The 16,957-nt window shown below is 36.9% G+C and overlaps 1 protein-coding gene across 1 annotated transcript in view; it reads left to right on the top strand.

The window, feature by feature from the left end:
• CFH (complement factor H) overlaps positions 1-16,418 on the top strand; it is a 71,840-nt gene extending 55,422 nt beyond the window's left edge. Inside the window, exons 15-22 of the mRNA XM_032878497.1 lie at positions 1,165-1,335; positions 4,523-4,705; positions 5,173-5,382; positions 9,247-9,423; positions 10,348-10,524; positions 11,524-11,697; positions 15,386-15,571; positions 16,002-16,418. Of these exons, the coding sequence (XP_032734388.1) occupies positions 1,165-1,335; positions 4,523-4,705; positions 5,173-5,382; positions 9,247-9,423; positions 10,348-10,524; positions 11,524-11,697; positions 15,386-15,571; positions 16,002-16,198 (1,475 nt within the window). The 3' untranslated portion in view covers positions 16,199-16,418. The remainder of the gene's footprint in view (positions 1-1,164; positions 1,336-4,522; positions 4,706-5,172; positions 5,383-9,246; positions 9,424-10,347; positions 10,525-11,523; positions 11,698-15,385; positions 15,572-16,001) is intronic.
• The last annotated feature ends 539 nt before the right edge of the window (positions 16,419-16,957 follow it).

Genomic DNA, 16,957 nt, shown 5'->3' with positions numbered 1-16,957 from the left:
GTCCTTCAAGACCAATCCTCATCTTTGTCCTCTTCTATCTCCACAAATGGTTACCCCTTATTTCATACTGGGGAAAAACCCAAAGTTATAACAGGCATGAAAATGCTCAACTTTTCATTCTTATTCTAAAATATCTGCTTCAATTATAATTCTTTTCTGATCTCAGAGTTTGTCTTCCAAAGGTTAAACTTCTACCTATATTCAGCTTAACATAATCCCCTTACACCTATCATAGACCTTACTCCAATTTTCTTCATTCAGTATTAATATCGTACCTCCAGCTAATCTAGTTGTTCACTCTTCTCTGAATTATTTTCTCCTAATAAACAAGGAAATTCTTTCAGAAACCAGTCAGTCATAGGGCAACGACAACAACTACCACCACTCCTTTTGTCCCTCAGTTACCATCACCTGAACACCTTGTTTTGTCTCCCTCAACATTGTGGACAAGCCTTAAAAACAGGACTAATTCTCAGCCTCTAATGTGTTTTGAATTAGTCTCCTTTGTTTTATTTTTTATTACAAAATCATTACTTCTTTGGCTAACCTTTAACAAATCATTAACAAAGACCTCTATATCAATCTGTACTTACTTCAATCTGCATTGAATTTTTGGAATATGTAGCTATATAAACAGTTGATATATTTAACTCAGAGTCAGTAAAACTAAAATCAGCTTCTAATTCCAAGAATCTGTTCCTATTTTTTAGTGATCATGCCGAAGATCTACTTAAATATTCACATTCTGTATGAGACATCTTAGCTGTACTTTTCTTCTTGTATTACCTTTATTGAAAAAATATATTTAAGCTAGCAATTTCATACATTCTACTTCCACAGATAAATGTGGGACCAAATGTAGTCAAGGTGATGACTGTTCAGTATGTAGATCATCCTAAAAAGTGAGCCTCTTACACTTTTCTAATCCCCAGAGTGCAGAAGGTATTTATGATGGACATTTTCCCAGAAATCTCCAGGACTGGACATGAGACTTATGTCCATACATAAGAGCCTATCTCATGCCATATGGTCAGGAGTAGATTGGTTGGTGGGATTTATGGGCTCAGATGCTAATTTCATTATACTATTGACTCTAAGCTATTTTTTTGTAGTAGTTGCTTTGATTCTTATTAGTCTTTTCAAGGGAGTATCTTCATTTTATAGCAACCAATGAACTTGAAAAATGTAAATTCAACTTGACCAAACAGACACAAACATTAAGTAAGACTGTATATGATCATAACAAGAATGTAAGTTATAAATGCAGAGGAGCAACAAAGCTGAAACATTCAACATGCATAAATGGGCGATGGAATCCCGATCTAAGCTGCACAGGTAAGCTCTTGTTTTCAAAAATTTACTCTATTTCTTCCTAACTTGTAATTTTAGTATTTTTGCATCTTTTAAAATTTTTTGCTTATGTATCACTACACATAATTTTTCAGCTGGAAGGAAATTCAGAAACTAGCCCAAACACTATTCCTAAGTATTAATTGCATCAGTGCCTTAGTCTGCTATAAAACAAAACCCAGAAACGTGGTGGCCTTAAATTAACATCCCGTCAGGTAGCTTTAAGAATTAGCGTTTGGGTTTTCTTTGAGGCTGAAGAGAGCACAAAGTTGGCATCCCCCTCGTTCCCCTAAAGGTCCCGTTCCCCTAAAGGTCCCGTTCCCGGAGAAGCTTCCAGATGTGCCGCAAATCCGAAGTGCCCCTGGAGCTAAAGTTCCAGGACACATAAATAGGCCTTTGTCACAGCAAGCCTGGGGGCGTGTTTCAGTCTGCTGTCTGTGGAGTGCCCTGGAGGTAGTAGCCTGTCATGAATGACCTCCCCAGTGTTACAGTCCTGTGGGACCCAGAAAAGCAAGCCCCTCTGGCCACTAGAGCCAGGAGATCAAGGAGCATCCCCTCCATGGGCTGAGCATGCTTGCCAGCTTTAGCGAGGCAGCGGGAGAAGACAGGGCCGGGGCCCCAGGAGAGCCCTGGGCTGGAGTGCACCCACGGGTGTTACCAAGGTGGAAAGTGTCAGCATCTCCATGGGGGAAAGAGTCCCAACAGCTCCCTGCCCCTCAGGTAGATGTTTTAAGATTAGCAAATGAATCTCCTTCTCATATGTCTAGGTGTTTCTCCAAGTCTTTTTTTCAGGTGGGTCCCCTGAGGGGACCGTAGCACCTGCGTGGCTCAGTGGGTTAAGTGACTACCTTCCAATTGGGTCATGATCTCAAAGTCGTGGGATCAAGCCCCACATCAGGCTTTCTGCTGAACAGGGAGTCTGCTTCTCCCTCTCCTTCTACCTGCTGCTCGCCTTGCTTGTTCATACTCTCTCTCTTTCTCTCTCTCTCTGTCAAATAAATAAATAAAATCTTTAAAAAAAAAAAAAATCTCTGTTCTCTGCAGCCCAATGGGTCTCCTGGATGTGAGACCCTTTGGTTTTCAAATCCAGGTGTTTTGGGGGCTCATCTTGCTTTTTCAGGTCCCAGAGTTTGGGGTGCTGATGTGGAAGGCAGCTATGCTAACCACTATAGCACCAACGTTCCGGCTGGGGTGCTGATGTGGGATATGAACCTCTCTCTCCTCAGGGAATAGCTCTGTGTGGGAGAACACCTGACTGTGTGTGGCCCTGCCAGGGGTAGGGTTTCTGTCCCTACTGGGTCTCTGACTCTCCTACCCACCTGGAAGTGGCCCTTTCACTGTTAGTTGTGAAGGAGCTATTCAGCTAGTTTTCAGAGGAAATTGTTCCATATACACCTGTGAGTCGCCGGGAGGAGGTGAGGTCAGTTTCCTCCTATGCATTGGTCCTCCCACTTGAATTGTGCTCATTGATTTTATACTCTGACACTATGCCAGTTGCATTATTCATTTTAGGTACTATCTTGTAGATCTGTTGCAATTTCTGTAAGCAATTTTATCACTGAAAATACAAGATTTTATTTTTGCCCGTTCATTTTTATTTACTGACTAGGACCTCTGCTAAACTGTTGAAACGAAGCGATGAGAACATAAATCTTTGTCCCATTCCTGATCACTGGGAGAAAGTATTCAACATTTCACCACAAGTATAATGTCAGTTTAGGATTTCTGTAAATGCCCCTTAAAAGCTTAAGGAAATTGCCTTCCATTCTCACTTAACTGAGTGAGAAATTTTATGATCAACCAATGCTGAATGTTTTTAAATGCTTTTTATGTATCTCCTGATATGATGACTCCCTTAATTCTGTTAATACAGTGAGTTATAGACATAAGCTTTGGAATGTTGAACAAATCTCTCTTCCCTACATTTAACTCTACTAGGTAGTGAGATGTTATTCTTTCTATATTTTCATGTACTCAATTTGCTGATATATTTTTAAGGAGTTTTGCATCTATATTCATGGGGAATATAAATCCATAGTTACCTTTTCTTTAAATGCATTTCCCAAGTTTTGTCATTAGGATTATTGTGGCCTCATAAAACAAAATGAGGACTGCTTTCTGCTTCTCTGTTTTCTGAAAGTATTTATGTGATAGTATTATTATGCATATTATCATTTTATTATTCTACCTTGCATGATTGGTAGACTTCACCTACAAAGTCATCTGATATATGATTTGCTTTTTTTGGAAGTTTTTCTTGATGAAGAATTCAATTTCTCTAATAAGTAGTGAAATATTCAGATTTTCTTACTATCTTTTCTCAATGCAAGGAAGCTGTATTTTTGAAGAAATATCTCTCTTTTGGGGTGCCTATGTGGCTCAGTCATTAAGCTCAAGTTCTAACTGAATTGTCCACTCAGTATTTATGTAGTGCCTCTTACTGAATGGACAATTCAGTTAGAATCTCCAAATGGTTAGAAACATTAAAAGAGGGGTACCTGGGTGGCTCAGTGGGTTAAAGCCTCTACCTTTGGCTCAGGTCATGATCCCAGGGTCCTGGGATTGAGCCCCATTTCGGGCTCTCTGCCCAGCAGGAAGCCCGCTTCCTCCTCTTTCTCTGCCTGCCTCTCTGCCTACTTCTGATATCTGTCTGTCAAATAAATAAATAAAATATTTTTAAAAAGAAAGAAAAAAAGAAGCAAAGAAAGAAAGAGAAATTGTTGAAAGAGAGGCACCTGGGTGGCTCAGTCATTAAGTGCTGCCTTCGGCTCAGTCATGATCCCAGAGTCCTCATTAGGCTGCCTGCTGTGCGGGAAACCTGCTTCTCCCTCTCCCACTCCTCTGCTTGTGTTCTCTCTCTCACTCCCTCTCTGTCAAATAAATAAATACAACCTTAAAAAGAAATCTTTAAAATAAGTTTTAACATAAATTATGCAAGATTTATCACAGAAAGAATAAAACGAAGATACTACAAATAAGATGGTGAGAATATAAGCCACATGTGATATATTAAAGTGCTCTCTCTACAAGCTGAAGAGTATTTTTAAATATAGATCATAATGTCATTATTTGATCATTACGATATATTGTTATTGAGTTTTCTGTTTAATTATCTTATTAATGTGTTTAACTTCTGATTTTTAATCAAGAAATCTAATTTTAATATTTTTAGAAGTTAGAACGCCGCCGTGCCCCCCTCCACCTCAGATTCCCAATGCTCAAAATATGACAACGACGGTGAATTATCAGGATGGAGAAAAAGTATCTGTTGTCTGTCAAGACAATTATATAATTCAGGGTGCAGAAGAAATTGTGTGCCGAGATGGAAGATGGCAGTCAATACCACGCTGTGTTGGTTAGTAGTGCATAACCTGCTTTATAACATTCTTCCAAATGAGGTTAATGCTCCTCTGTGCTTTGTGTAAAGGAACAAGATGAAGACCTTTCTCTAGATCTGTTTCACTTTACCTCGAAGCAGTAAATTACAAACTAAGTATACACATCAATCAGAACTCTTTCACTTCTGTGAAATGATTAGACAACTTTGGGTTATTGTGCAAATACCATAGAAAATTTCTGTTTACACCTATTTTACTCCTCATAATGAACAGGACAAGAATGAAGGGGCGTAGCAAACAAGTAGATAATAGCACAGATTTTATGGAGATACATATGCTTGCAAGTTTCAAATGTTTTTCAGTGTTTTGGTATCTAATTTGTCCAAGTTATCCTTATTTTAAAACCCCAAATGGTATTTGATTGCATTTTTCAATTTATACATTGTATCTTTACTTGACCCTTTGATCTCTTTTCTTCATACAGAAAAACTCGGGTGTCCTCAACCACCTCATATAGAATATGGAAGCTTTAAATCATCTGAATCTTCAGAAGAAATAAAAGGAACATTGAAACCTAAGCTTTACCCACATGGCAGCAAACTAAATTACACTTGTAAGGATGGTTTCAGGATATCTGAAAAAGAGGAGATAACATGCGACATGGGAAAATGGAGTTCCCTACCCTGGTGTATAGGTGAGGACAGTACGCAAACTAAAATTCTAGTTTTAATTTTCAGTATGATCGATTAAACATAATTGTCATCAAAGTCATGAGAAAGAGTCCTTTAGGTTTCTAAGTATCTAAAATCCTTTATATCTGAATATCTAAAATCATTTATATAATCATGTACTTTACCAATTTTTGCATAATCAAATCTATCCCATTTTTGGTAATTTTATTGATTCGTTATAGAATCACTTTCTTTTTTTTTTTGCGCAAAACATTCATTTAATCGTGAAATGTAGACAATCAGAGATAGACAGATGTAACGGTATCAAGGAAAAGAGCATACCGAGACTCTTCCACTTTTATTACAGGTTTTGACAATGAGAGCTTCATAAAATCTCATGAAATTCTATTGGCTATACAATAAACATCTACTTCTGAGTAGGAGACATATGCCATATTACAGCAACCATTTTAATATGTAAAATAATTCTGATTCTTACTATAAAAATATTGGCTAAAATATGAAACATCTTTGCAGTAAAACTGATCATGTAACTTAAGATTTCAGAAATGACTCCTGGAAAAAATTGGGAATGCTTCCGTTCACCAGATAATTTCTCAACAGTGAAACTTAAGGTGACATAAATTAGACAAAGCTAGAAAGCAAAATCATCTTACTAGAAAAGAGCAGTATGCAACATGGACTTCCTCCTTGACAAACAGACAACCACGTAATGACAATGACTTATTATATATACAGGAAAAAGAGAATACATTCTTCAGGAGGAAACGATACCACAAGATAATTCTTATAAACAATCTTCTTCTTGAAGTCTTGAACAGCTTCAGAGAATGTCTTCACAAAATAGGCAGAGGCAATTCACATGACATTAAAGGATTCTTTTATATTGTGACACTCTCCTTAAATAGAAACACAATTCAAAGAGAAACACATTGTAAAACTCTGATTCTCTTAATCAAACATTTGTTTACTGCCACACTCAGCTATGAGCAGCATTTGGATGCAAAGGTTTAACTCGTGCCAATCTGGACAAGCCACAGTGGAGACTCTGATTTGGAGACTTACCAGACACCCCTGCCAGTGGGCTCCTGTTGCTCTTGCTGCTTCCAGATGTCGCTGGTGGGACCCACTTAGGTTTTCTGCTTTCAGCTGAAGGGCTGCGTATTTGTAATGGTTTCCTAGTGGCCTCTGATGAAAGAGAAACCTTTTTTGGTGAAGGCTGAGATTCTGATTTCACAGCAGCTGGAGCAGAATCTCTAAAGTCACCAAAGTATCATATCGGGATTTACGTTTCTTCTCCTTTTTCTCAACTAGGGATTTTACCTTCACTTCTTTCTTTTTAATTTCTTTCGCTTTATTTTTTCCCATGGTGAAGTCTTCGTCATCGTCTTCACTCTTACCAAAATCAGAGTCATCCTCAGACTCTCCACCAGTTGCAGAGTCTGGTTCAGGCACTGTTGTCATCACTGCCTTCCAAAAGAATCTTCCTCTGTTGTACCACAGCTTTTGATGCTGCTTTTCTTTTCCCTTGAGCACCGTGCAAATCATCTTCCTCAGTAATCTTATCCAAATCTAAACAATCACCGGCCACACTGCAATTAGAGATATGGGGAGACTTAGTCACTGTTCTGATTCCGCTGCTGCCACATTTTTCGGTGCTTTTATCTTGAGCCTCTTCTACCTCAGTGGTGACTGTTGGAAGTTCCTTCACTAATAAAGCTAGTGCGACTTCTAAGTCTCGCTGGTACAGCTTGTCATCTAAAGCCATCCTTTTTTTAGGTGTTTTCTCTTGTAGTGGGGTATCTTCTTTCTGGAGATTCTTCAGCTTGGGTTTCCTTGTTTCTAGTTTTAACTCCTTTGGTGTTGTTCTGGGTTTCTTATTTAAAAGTGCGGTTGCAGAAACAAAGTCATTATCGCCGTCAGAATTCTCAAACTGTGAGTAATTGATTGGTTTCTTATGCCTCACAGGCCGCACCGTGATCCCCTCCTAGTACCTATTCATATAGGTATGCCTATTCATATTCCGACCTATTTATATAAGTTGTACATAACTTTTGCTTTGCTTTGCCATCAGCTTTGTGTTGTTGTTGCTTTTCCTATCACTTTCTTCCTGATTTCTTACAATATATGGTACTAATCGTAAGATGATTAATTCTCAATGCTTTCTTTTTGTTATTCACTATAATGGTTTAAGAAGTACTAACAGTCTCTTTCATAAATATGTTGACATTTTTATTTTTTATTTTATTATTTTTTAAAGTTTTCACTGAAATTCCAGTTAGTCAAGGGGATTGAGGAGGGCCCTTTGATGAGCACTGATTATTCTATGGAATTGATTAATCACTTAATCAGTATAACCCTGAAACTAATATTACACTGTATGTTGCCTAACTGAAATATGGTATTTGTCTTTCTCTGGTTTATTTTACTTAGCATTATAGTCTCTAGCTCCATCTGTGTTATTGCCATTGGCAAGATTTCATTTTTTTTTTACGACTGAGTAATATACATACTACCTTTTCTTTTCCTTTTTTTGCAATTTAATTTAATTTTCTTTCAGTGTTCCAAAATTCATTGTTTATGCACCACACCCAGTGCTCCATGCAATATGTGCCCTCCTTAATACCCACCACCAGGCTCACCCATCCCCCCACTCCCCTCTTCTCCAAAACCCTCAGTTTGTTTCTCAGAGTCCACAGTCTCTCATGGTCTGTCTCCCCCTCCAGTTTCCCCCATATTCCTTCTCCTCTCCATCTCCCAATGTCCTCTGTGTTATTCCTTATGCTCCACAAGTAAGTGAAACCATATGATAATTGACTCTCTCTGCTTGCCTTATTTCACTCAGCATAGTCTCTTCCAGTTCCATCCATGTTGATACAAAAGTTGGGTGTTCATCCTTTCTGATGGAGGCATAATACTACCTCTTCTTTACTACCTCTTCTTTATCCATTCATTTATCAGTGGACATTTGGGCCGTTTCCATATCTTAGCTATTGTAAATAATTCTCCTATAATTATCAGGGTACATGTATCCCTTTGAATTAGACTTCTTGTTTGTTTTGGGTAAATACCTAGTGGTGCAAATGCTGGTTTACAGGGTAACTCTATTTTAACTTTCTGAGGACTCTCCATACTGTTCTCCAGAGTGGCTGCACCAGTTTGCATTCCCACCAACAGTGCAAGAGGGTTTCTCTCTCTCCACATACTTACAAGCACCTGTTGTTTCTTGTGGGTTTTTTTTAATTTTAGCCATTCTGACAGGTGTGAGGTGGTATCTCATTGTGTTTTTGATTTGTATTCCCCTAATGATGAGTGATATTGGGCATCTTTTCATGTGTGTTGGCCATCTGTACTCTTCTTTGGAAGAATTTCTGTTCATGACTTCTGCCCATTTTTAATTGGATCATTCACTTTTTGGATGCTGAGTTTTATAAGTTCTTTCCATATTTGGATACTAACCCTTTATCAGATATTTCATTTGCAAATATCTTTTCCTGTTCTGTAAGCTACCTTCTAGTTTTATTATTTCCTTCACTGTGCAGAAGCTTTTTATTTTGATGTAGCCCCAATAGCTTATTTTTGCCTTAGTTTCCCTTGCCTCAGGAGACATATCTAGAAAGAAGCTGTTACAGCTGATAATATACTGATTTTTTTTAGTTTCAAGCTCTTGCTCAGGTTGCCAGCTGGACACACATCAGAGTGGTGGTTTTAGGAAGCATTTGTGCACCTTTTCTGTGTTATGATCATAGCTCCTGTGTTACCACTTCTTTTCAGATTAGACTGCCAAATATGGCCACCAGTACCTAGAATGAAATTGCAGAGTTAATGAAATATGGAATCATTCTTTCACTTTTTTTTTTTTTTAGGGCTTCCTTGTGCACCACCAGAATATGTGGTTCCACATAGTCTTCCTCTTCACAAAGCAGGCACTTTTCAGTATGGAGAAGAAATAGTCTACGAATGTGAAGGAGGTTTTGGGACTAATGGATCTGCATCTATAAAGTGTTTAGGAGGAAAATGGTCTCATCCACCAGAATGCATAAGTACAGTGTATTTAATTTTACTCTAAAGTTGATCAATATTCTTAATTCAGAGCATAAATGGTACAAATATGAAACCAGGCAGTAATTCTAGAATTTAACAAGGTATCTCTAGAAAGTTGTGGAGTCTGGTAGAGAATTAATAACCCTACTAATAATAAAAATGTGACAGCATGAGCCCAAATTATTTCACTTTCACGTCACTTCATGTGCACATTCAACATCCACTGATACATATCCACAGAATCCTCCTCTCTGTGCCTGGATCACAGCTGGTCCCTGCTCAGCAAGCTCATCATTATTTTTTTTTTTTAAGATTTTTTTTTTTTTTTTTTTTTTTGATAGAGAGATCACAAGCAGGCAGAGAGGCAGGCAGAGAGAGAGGAGGAAGCAGGCTCCCTGCTGAGCAGAGAGCCCGATGCGGGGCTCGATCCCAGGACTCCGAGATCATGACCTGAGCCGAAGGCAGCGGCTTAACCCACTGAGCCACCCAGGCACCCCCAAGCTCATCATTATTCAATTTACTGTTAGTTTATCAGTTATCTCCTTAGAAGTATACTTTTCTAAGATATTTGATATAATTAAAAGTAACAGATTTTGACAGAAACCAAAGATACAAATACATTCATAATGTAGATGGCTCATATGAGCAAAAAAGAATTTCAGTGTAAGAAATGTGATATCAAGCATTACATGTATCTCTACCTTTTCAGACTTCCCATATCATCGTCCCCATATTTTACTTTTGATAAACATAGGGCAATTCAATATAATTAAGACAAAAGACTTCTAACACAATTTTTCAACTTATAAAAATTATGTATAGTGCCCATTGGTTTGACGTGTACTTATTATTCTACATTCTAGTTATTGGTCATTATGTATTTTAAACGATTTGCCAAAGAAGTACATGTTCTTTTCTTTCAGAAACGGATTGTTTTGGCCTACCTGACTTTGATATTGCCATACCCATAGGCCCGAAGAAGGACTCATATAGGTCAGAAGAAAAAGTGACTTATATGTGTCCAAATAATTACCAATTGGATGGACCCAATTTTATACAGTGTATTAAAAGCCAATGGATAGGAAAGCCAACATGCAAAGGTACTTTGATAAAATTTTAGAATCTATTTATCAAAATGTCTTAAGAAATATAAGATACAATTCCCTCTAACGTCATTTAAACAATGGACATAGATTATTGTTTGAGGCCAGGTCAAAGAAGGTTTATGCTTTAACATAAAGGAATGAAACTGTGTACTCATTGGTTAGTCAGAGCCCAGTGGTTCTCAAACTATGGTCCCTGCAATAGCCCCATCAGCATCTTCTGGACAATCGTTAGAAATGCAACGTAATTCACTGGCTCGCTCAGACCTGTCGTGTCAAAAACTCTGGGGCTGCAACCCTGTAAGTGTCTCAACAATTCCCAAGGGATTCAATGTGTGCTCCAGTTTAGGAACCATAGCTGTGGCCTGTTGTTCTTTACACCCACCTGAATCTCACTAGTGAATTACACTTTGAATTCTTATTGAAATGTCCTTAAGCATTGGCAAAATAATAATAATAATAATAATAATAATAATAATTGAAGAGTGTTTTTAGAAATTAAACATGTATTTTTCTGTTCTTTTCCTCATCTCCTGTTTGGATCCTTAGTTAATCATCTTCTCCCTTCAACTCTAATAATCTTTAAAGTGTGTTAATTCTTCATTTATTGTCTAAGGAAGTGCCTACCGTCTTTATTTTTCTAAGGGCCTAAAATCACATTCCTAAACAGGATGATTGCAAGCCAAAATTTAACATCAAATGATTTGTTTATTATTATTTTCCTGTGGTTTACAAATTCATATTGAATTTATATAGTTTGTAATATTGATTTTACTAAAAATGGGAAATGTCCAGAAAAATTCTCATTTTCATAGGAGTTTAAATCTTATCAAAAGATATTTTCTCCTTTTCTTCAATCTTATATGTAAATTTCCTAAATTGGTACTCTTTCATGACAGATTAACTATTGATTTTAAATCTCCCTTATCCCATTCATTGATTTGCTACTCAAAATGATCATTACGTTAGAGATGCTATTTTTTTCTTTCTATTCAGATATTTCCTGTGAGAATCCACCCAAAGTGGAAAATGCTATTATACTAAATGAGAAGGCTAGGTATCTACCTGATGAGACTGCACGTTATAAATGCATCAAACCTTTTGAACTGTTTGGGGAAGTAGAAGTGACATGTTTCAATGGGAATTGGTCACGGCCACCTCAGTGTGCAGGTAAAGTATCTTATTTCACCTTGGGTTTTAGAGAATATTTTAGGGACTAAATATGTCAATATAAATAAATATAGTGACATAGTTCTTATGGACTCTTATTTTTAATCCCAAATAAAATGATGGTGCTTAAAATCCAATTTTTTCTTTTTGTTGACTGCATAGTGATAATATATATTTATTTTATGAAATATTTGGCCACATTAGGACTGTTGGAATCATGGAAAATTTTCTCTCTCTCTTTTTTTTTAGAGAGAGAGCACATGAGTGTAAGCAGTGAGGGGAAGAGCAGAGGGGAGGGAGAGAGAGAATCTTTAGCAGATGCCACCCTGAGCATGGAGCCCAACACTGGATCTTATGACCCTAAGAACATGACCAGAGCAGAAATCAAGAGTCAGACGTTTAATCAACTGAGCCACTCAGGCGCCCAGAAAATTCTCTATCTTAAGTGTTAAGAAGCTCAGTTATTTCCTGAGGAATAAATGTACTAAACATAATTTAGGGGTGGGGGCTACTTCACTTTGAGACACACAATCAATCAGCAGCTGGGGCATGATCATGGAATGTGATATGAATTTGGGCTTCTTCAGCATGTGGACTATAAAAGGGTAGGTTTCTAGCTGAGCTCAACCAGAGAATTTGTACATATAGAAAAAAACTCTGAGAACTTGGTCATAGGACACTCAAGTATTTAGAGTTTAGGAAATATTATAGGAGGAGATATTATAGCTGCTTGTTTTTCAAATCAAATTTTGCCTGGCATATATACTTTCCAGTCTTTTACTTTGAGCCCACTTGTGTTTTCACGTTGAAGTTAGTTTTTTTTAGTTGTCATATAGTCGGCTCTTGTTTGCATGTCCACTCTGCCACTTTTAGTCTTTTAACTGAAGAATTTAAGCCATTTACACTTAAAGTAATTATCAATAGATTAGGGGCTGTGTCAGCCATTTTGTTATTTGCCTTGAGTTTCTTTCCTCTGTTTCTCACTCCCATTTCTTTTTTTTTTTTTTCTTGCCATCCCTGTGGATTTTTGGAACATTTAAAATAATTTTATTTTAATATGCTTTTGTTATTCTGGAGCATATCTCTTTGTATAGTTTTATCCATGGTTGCGCAAGGTATTAAGATGCACATATATAGCTTGTCACTTCTCCCCCTGGTTTTGACATTTTATCACTTCAGGTGAAATGAGGAAACCATACTTCCATTTAAGTCCATTCACCCTCCCCACATTTTATTTTATTTTATTTATTTTATTTTATTTTATTTTTAATTTATTGGGAGAGAAAGAGAGAGAGAAAGGGATTGGAGTGGTATAGGGAGGAGAGAGAAAATCTTCAGCAGACTCCACGCCCAGCTTGGAGCCTGACACAGGGCTCAATTTCACAACCCTGACATCATGACCTGAGCTAAAGTCAAGAGTGGACACTTAACCAACTGACTGAGTCTCCCAGGCACCCGTACGTTCCCCACAGTTCAAACATAAGTGTCTGAAGTATTTCTTCTACATGTATGGAGCACCATATCAAATGATATAATGTCGCACAAACACCAAACCTAACAAACTCCTTAGGAAAAAGAAAGTCCATCATATTTACCCTTATTTTTTCAGTCTGTTGTTTTTTCTTCCTTAGTTTTTTCTCAATCCTTGCTCTGTTATATTTTTCCTGATATCTGAAGAATTCCTTTAGCAATTCTTTAAAGACAGATTTGCTGGAAATAAATGCTCTGTTTCCCTTTGTCTCAGAATATCTTCTTCTCTCCCTTAAACCCCAATGGATACAATGACAGATTTAGCATTCAGGGCTGACAGTTCTTGTCTTCTAGCACTTGAAAAATGTTGTCACTTCTTTCTGCTTTGAAGGTCACAGATGAGGACCCCACTGACATTTGAATCCTTTCTCCCTTATTAGTTTGCATAGTTTCTATGTAGCTGCTTTTGAGATTTTTTTCTTTTCCTTTACTTTTCCTCAGTTTAATTATGGTGTATGTTGGCATGATTTTTTGGGGGGTTTGTCCTATTTGGCTTTTTCAATATGAATGTTTATGGCTTGTAAAAATTTGGGAAATTTTCAGTCTGTATTTTTGAAATTTTTTTTGGTTTTGTTTTCAATCTATTTTCAAAATGAGTCATTTATATTCTATAGTCAAGTTTATTTAGCCTTCTGTCATCCGTAATCCATAATTGAGTCCATCCAGTGAGGTTTTTTTTGATTCCACTATTATATTTTTCAGTTCTATTATTCCCGCTAGACTTTTGAAAACCATCATCAAATGCTGTGCCATCTCAGTGTTGTGGTCTGTTGATTATCTTTTCTCTTCTGAAGTGTTTCCAGGTCCTTGCTATGATGAGTGGTTTTCAATTGTATTTTAGAATTTTGGGTGTTGTATTTTAAGACTCTGGATTTTATTGAAATCTCTTATTTATCAGGCCTCCATTACTGCAGAGTGCAAGTCCAGGCTTCCCATTTGGCCTCCACTGACACCGTAGAAAGCACTGAGGTGTCTTGTTCCCTGACTGTGGCTGGAAGTCAAGGCTCCACCTTTGACCTCTGATCAACATGGGGAGAGGGCTGGTCAAGGTTCCTTCTAGGAGTTTCTTCAGGAGTAATTCAAGTATTGTTTAAAAAAAAAAATCTGTCTTGCTAGAAAACTCCTTTCCTGAGCTTTTGGCTAAAGACAGCAGGCAATTCTTGGGACTTGAACTTGATCTCATTTCTGGTTTCAGTCTTCTTCAGTGCCCAGTTCACGGCAACATGAAAACCCAAACAACTCACTGCAGTATAATTCCTTGAATACTAAGGCCTCAGATCAGATCGATGTCTTCTCTGCATCCTTCACAATCTCTTTTGTTGGTCTTTATAATATGTTCAGGATTTTTAGTGATACTGAGCAGAAGGAATAAGCACAAAGTTTCCTACCTCATCATGTCCAGAACAGCAAGCCAGCAATTCCCTTTCCCATTATACAAATGTGTAATTCTTTCACTTTAATTAACAAAGTTGATATTCCTTTTGTAATAGAAATGACAATCAATAAACAATGACTAGAGATCCAATAGAAACTGCAGTATGTTGTATGTAACAAGAAAGTTTCTTTGTTCCTATTACCCATCCATCTGCCCAGTATTGATTCAGTAGGAAAAACACTTTTTAACATCGGAATATGGTAAAGCAGACATACATGTTCATGCTTTATGTATGCTTTTATGTGGCATAAAAGGAAAGGTTTAAAAGTGTGATTCTCAGTTTAAGTGTTTAAAATTTCTTCAGTGGGGGTGCCTGGGTGGCTCAGTTGGTTATTTTAATGTTACATATTTTTATAACATATGTAATGTGACATATCTTAAGGTTAGGACTGCATCTTAACCATTGTTTATTGTTTAAGTGTATGCCTTCTACTCAGGTCATGATCTTGGGGTCCTGGGATGGAGCCCCACATCAGGCTCCCTGCCCAGGGAGGCTCCCTGCCTCCCCCTACTTGGCTTCTGCTCTCTCTGTCTCCCTGACTCTCTCTCTCTCTCTCTCTCTCTCTCAATAAATAAATAAAACCTTTTTTTTTTAAATAAAATAAAATTTCTTAAATGAATCATTTCTGTCAGCGGAAATCACAAGTCTTGATATTGCTTTTTTATTTGCTTTATTTTAACCTGTTTTTCTTTGGTCTTTCAATAAATCAAATATTTTTTTAGAACCTACTGGAAAATGTGCGCCTCCTCCATCTATTGACAATGGAGACATTACCTCATTCCCCCTAGAGGCATATGCACCGGGATCATCAGTAGGGTACAAATGTCAGGCCTTCTATGTACTTCAGGGACCCCAGACCATAAAATGCAGAAATGGAAAGTGGTCATCACCACCACCAAAATGCTTAGGTAAATATTTCAACATTCTCATGGATCCTGGGAAAATCAGTGTAATAGATGCTTTGCTGTTATTAATAGACTTGTCATGAGTTAACAGACATTCGTTGAATGCTGACTACCAAATACTAATGTGTAATGAAATAAAGTTGAAAAAAAACCTGTTGTTCAAGCAAAAGATCCTTTAATTAAAGAACTTGATTTCTTCATTTTTAAATTGATACTATGAATCTTTGATTACAACATTTAATTACCACAGCTTAAACATAGTACCTCATTTTACACCATTAATCATTTAAAGTGATTAAAATGGACTCGATGGTCTTTCAATGAATTGGTTTGAAAAAGGTTTTGAAAATGAAGCCCTGGACCAGTGTAGAAGATTCTACTTGAAAGTCTGAAATTCTGTTTTCAATGTTTTTGTTCTTTTTTTTTATATTAGAGCCCTGTACAGTATCAGAAGAAATCATGAGAAGACATAATATAAGACTTCGATGGTCTCATGAAAAAAAAATATATTCTACAACAGGGGATGTGATTGAATTTGAGTGTCTCTCTAGATATCGTAAAAAGACTCCAGCGCATACATTCCGAGTCATGTGTCGGGATGGGAAACTGTTATATCCTGAATGTGCATAAAACAATGATAAAGATGCAGTCCTAAAATTAAAATATGTACATTTACTCAGAATTTTTCATTATCAATCCAATTCTCAGTTTATTTTTCAAGTATTGTGTAACTCATTTATATTCATAAATCAGAATTTGTATTGACTATTATATGCATGATGTGATGATAATCAGAGGGAGGAATAAATCACTTCTTAAAAGCACCTCATTAAAACCTGGCCAACCAAAATGCTTCGTGTCCTACTCATAAAATACTTACAGCAAGAAACTAGATTCAGTCACTCCAGTGCCTACTTCCATCCATCTTTCCCTCTTTTTCAAAGCTTCTTCCATAACTTCTGGGACTATCTGAGACTCTCTGTTCAGAGAAAATGGGAGAAAATGCTTTTCTCCATCTTTAAGGTAATTTCACTTCAAAAATACATAAAGGCCTAACTATGTCATACCTACACTAGTAATAAGATGTAAGTAGTTATTATCTACTTTTGCTTATCTACCAAATGATGAAATGCAAGATCTTCTACAAGATGGCTATCTAGCACACATAAAAATTTGAACAAATCATAAAGATAAATTAGAATCTAACTGGGTACGTAACTGGCATACTATAACATGAAAAGTGACCCAAAAATCCTATATCAAGTATAAACACACACACACACACACAGAGTATAGTTTGATCCTGCATAAAAGTTTATAGAACAAAGATTGTCAGGAAGTACAATAAAATATTTATAATAATTATAGTTGAATTCAGAAATGTTAGCA

This window comes from Lontra canadensis, unplaced genomic scaffold, assembly GCF_010015895.1.
Source record: "Lontra canadensis isolate GAN:19392208 unplaced genomic scaffold, GSC_riverotter_1.0 scaffold63, whole genome shotgun sequence".
NCBI lineage: Eukaryota > Metazoa > Chordata > Mammalia > Carnivora > Mustelidae > Lontra > Lontra canadensis.
The sequence above is the reverse complement of the archived record's forward strand: the minus strand, read 5'-3'. Positions and strand labels throughout refer to the sequence as shown.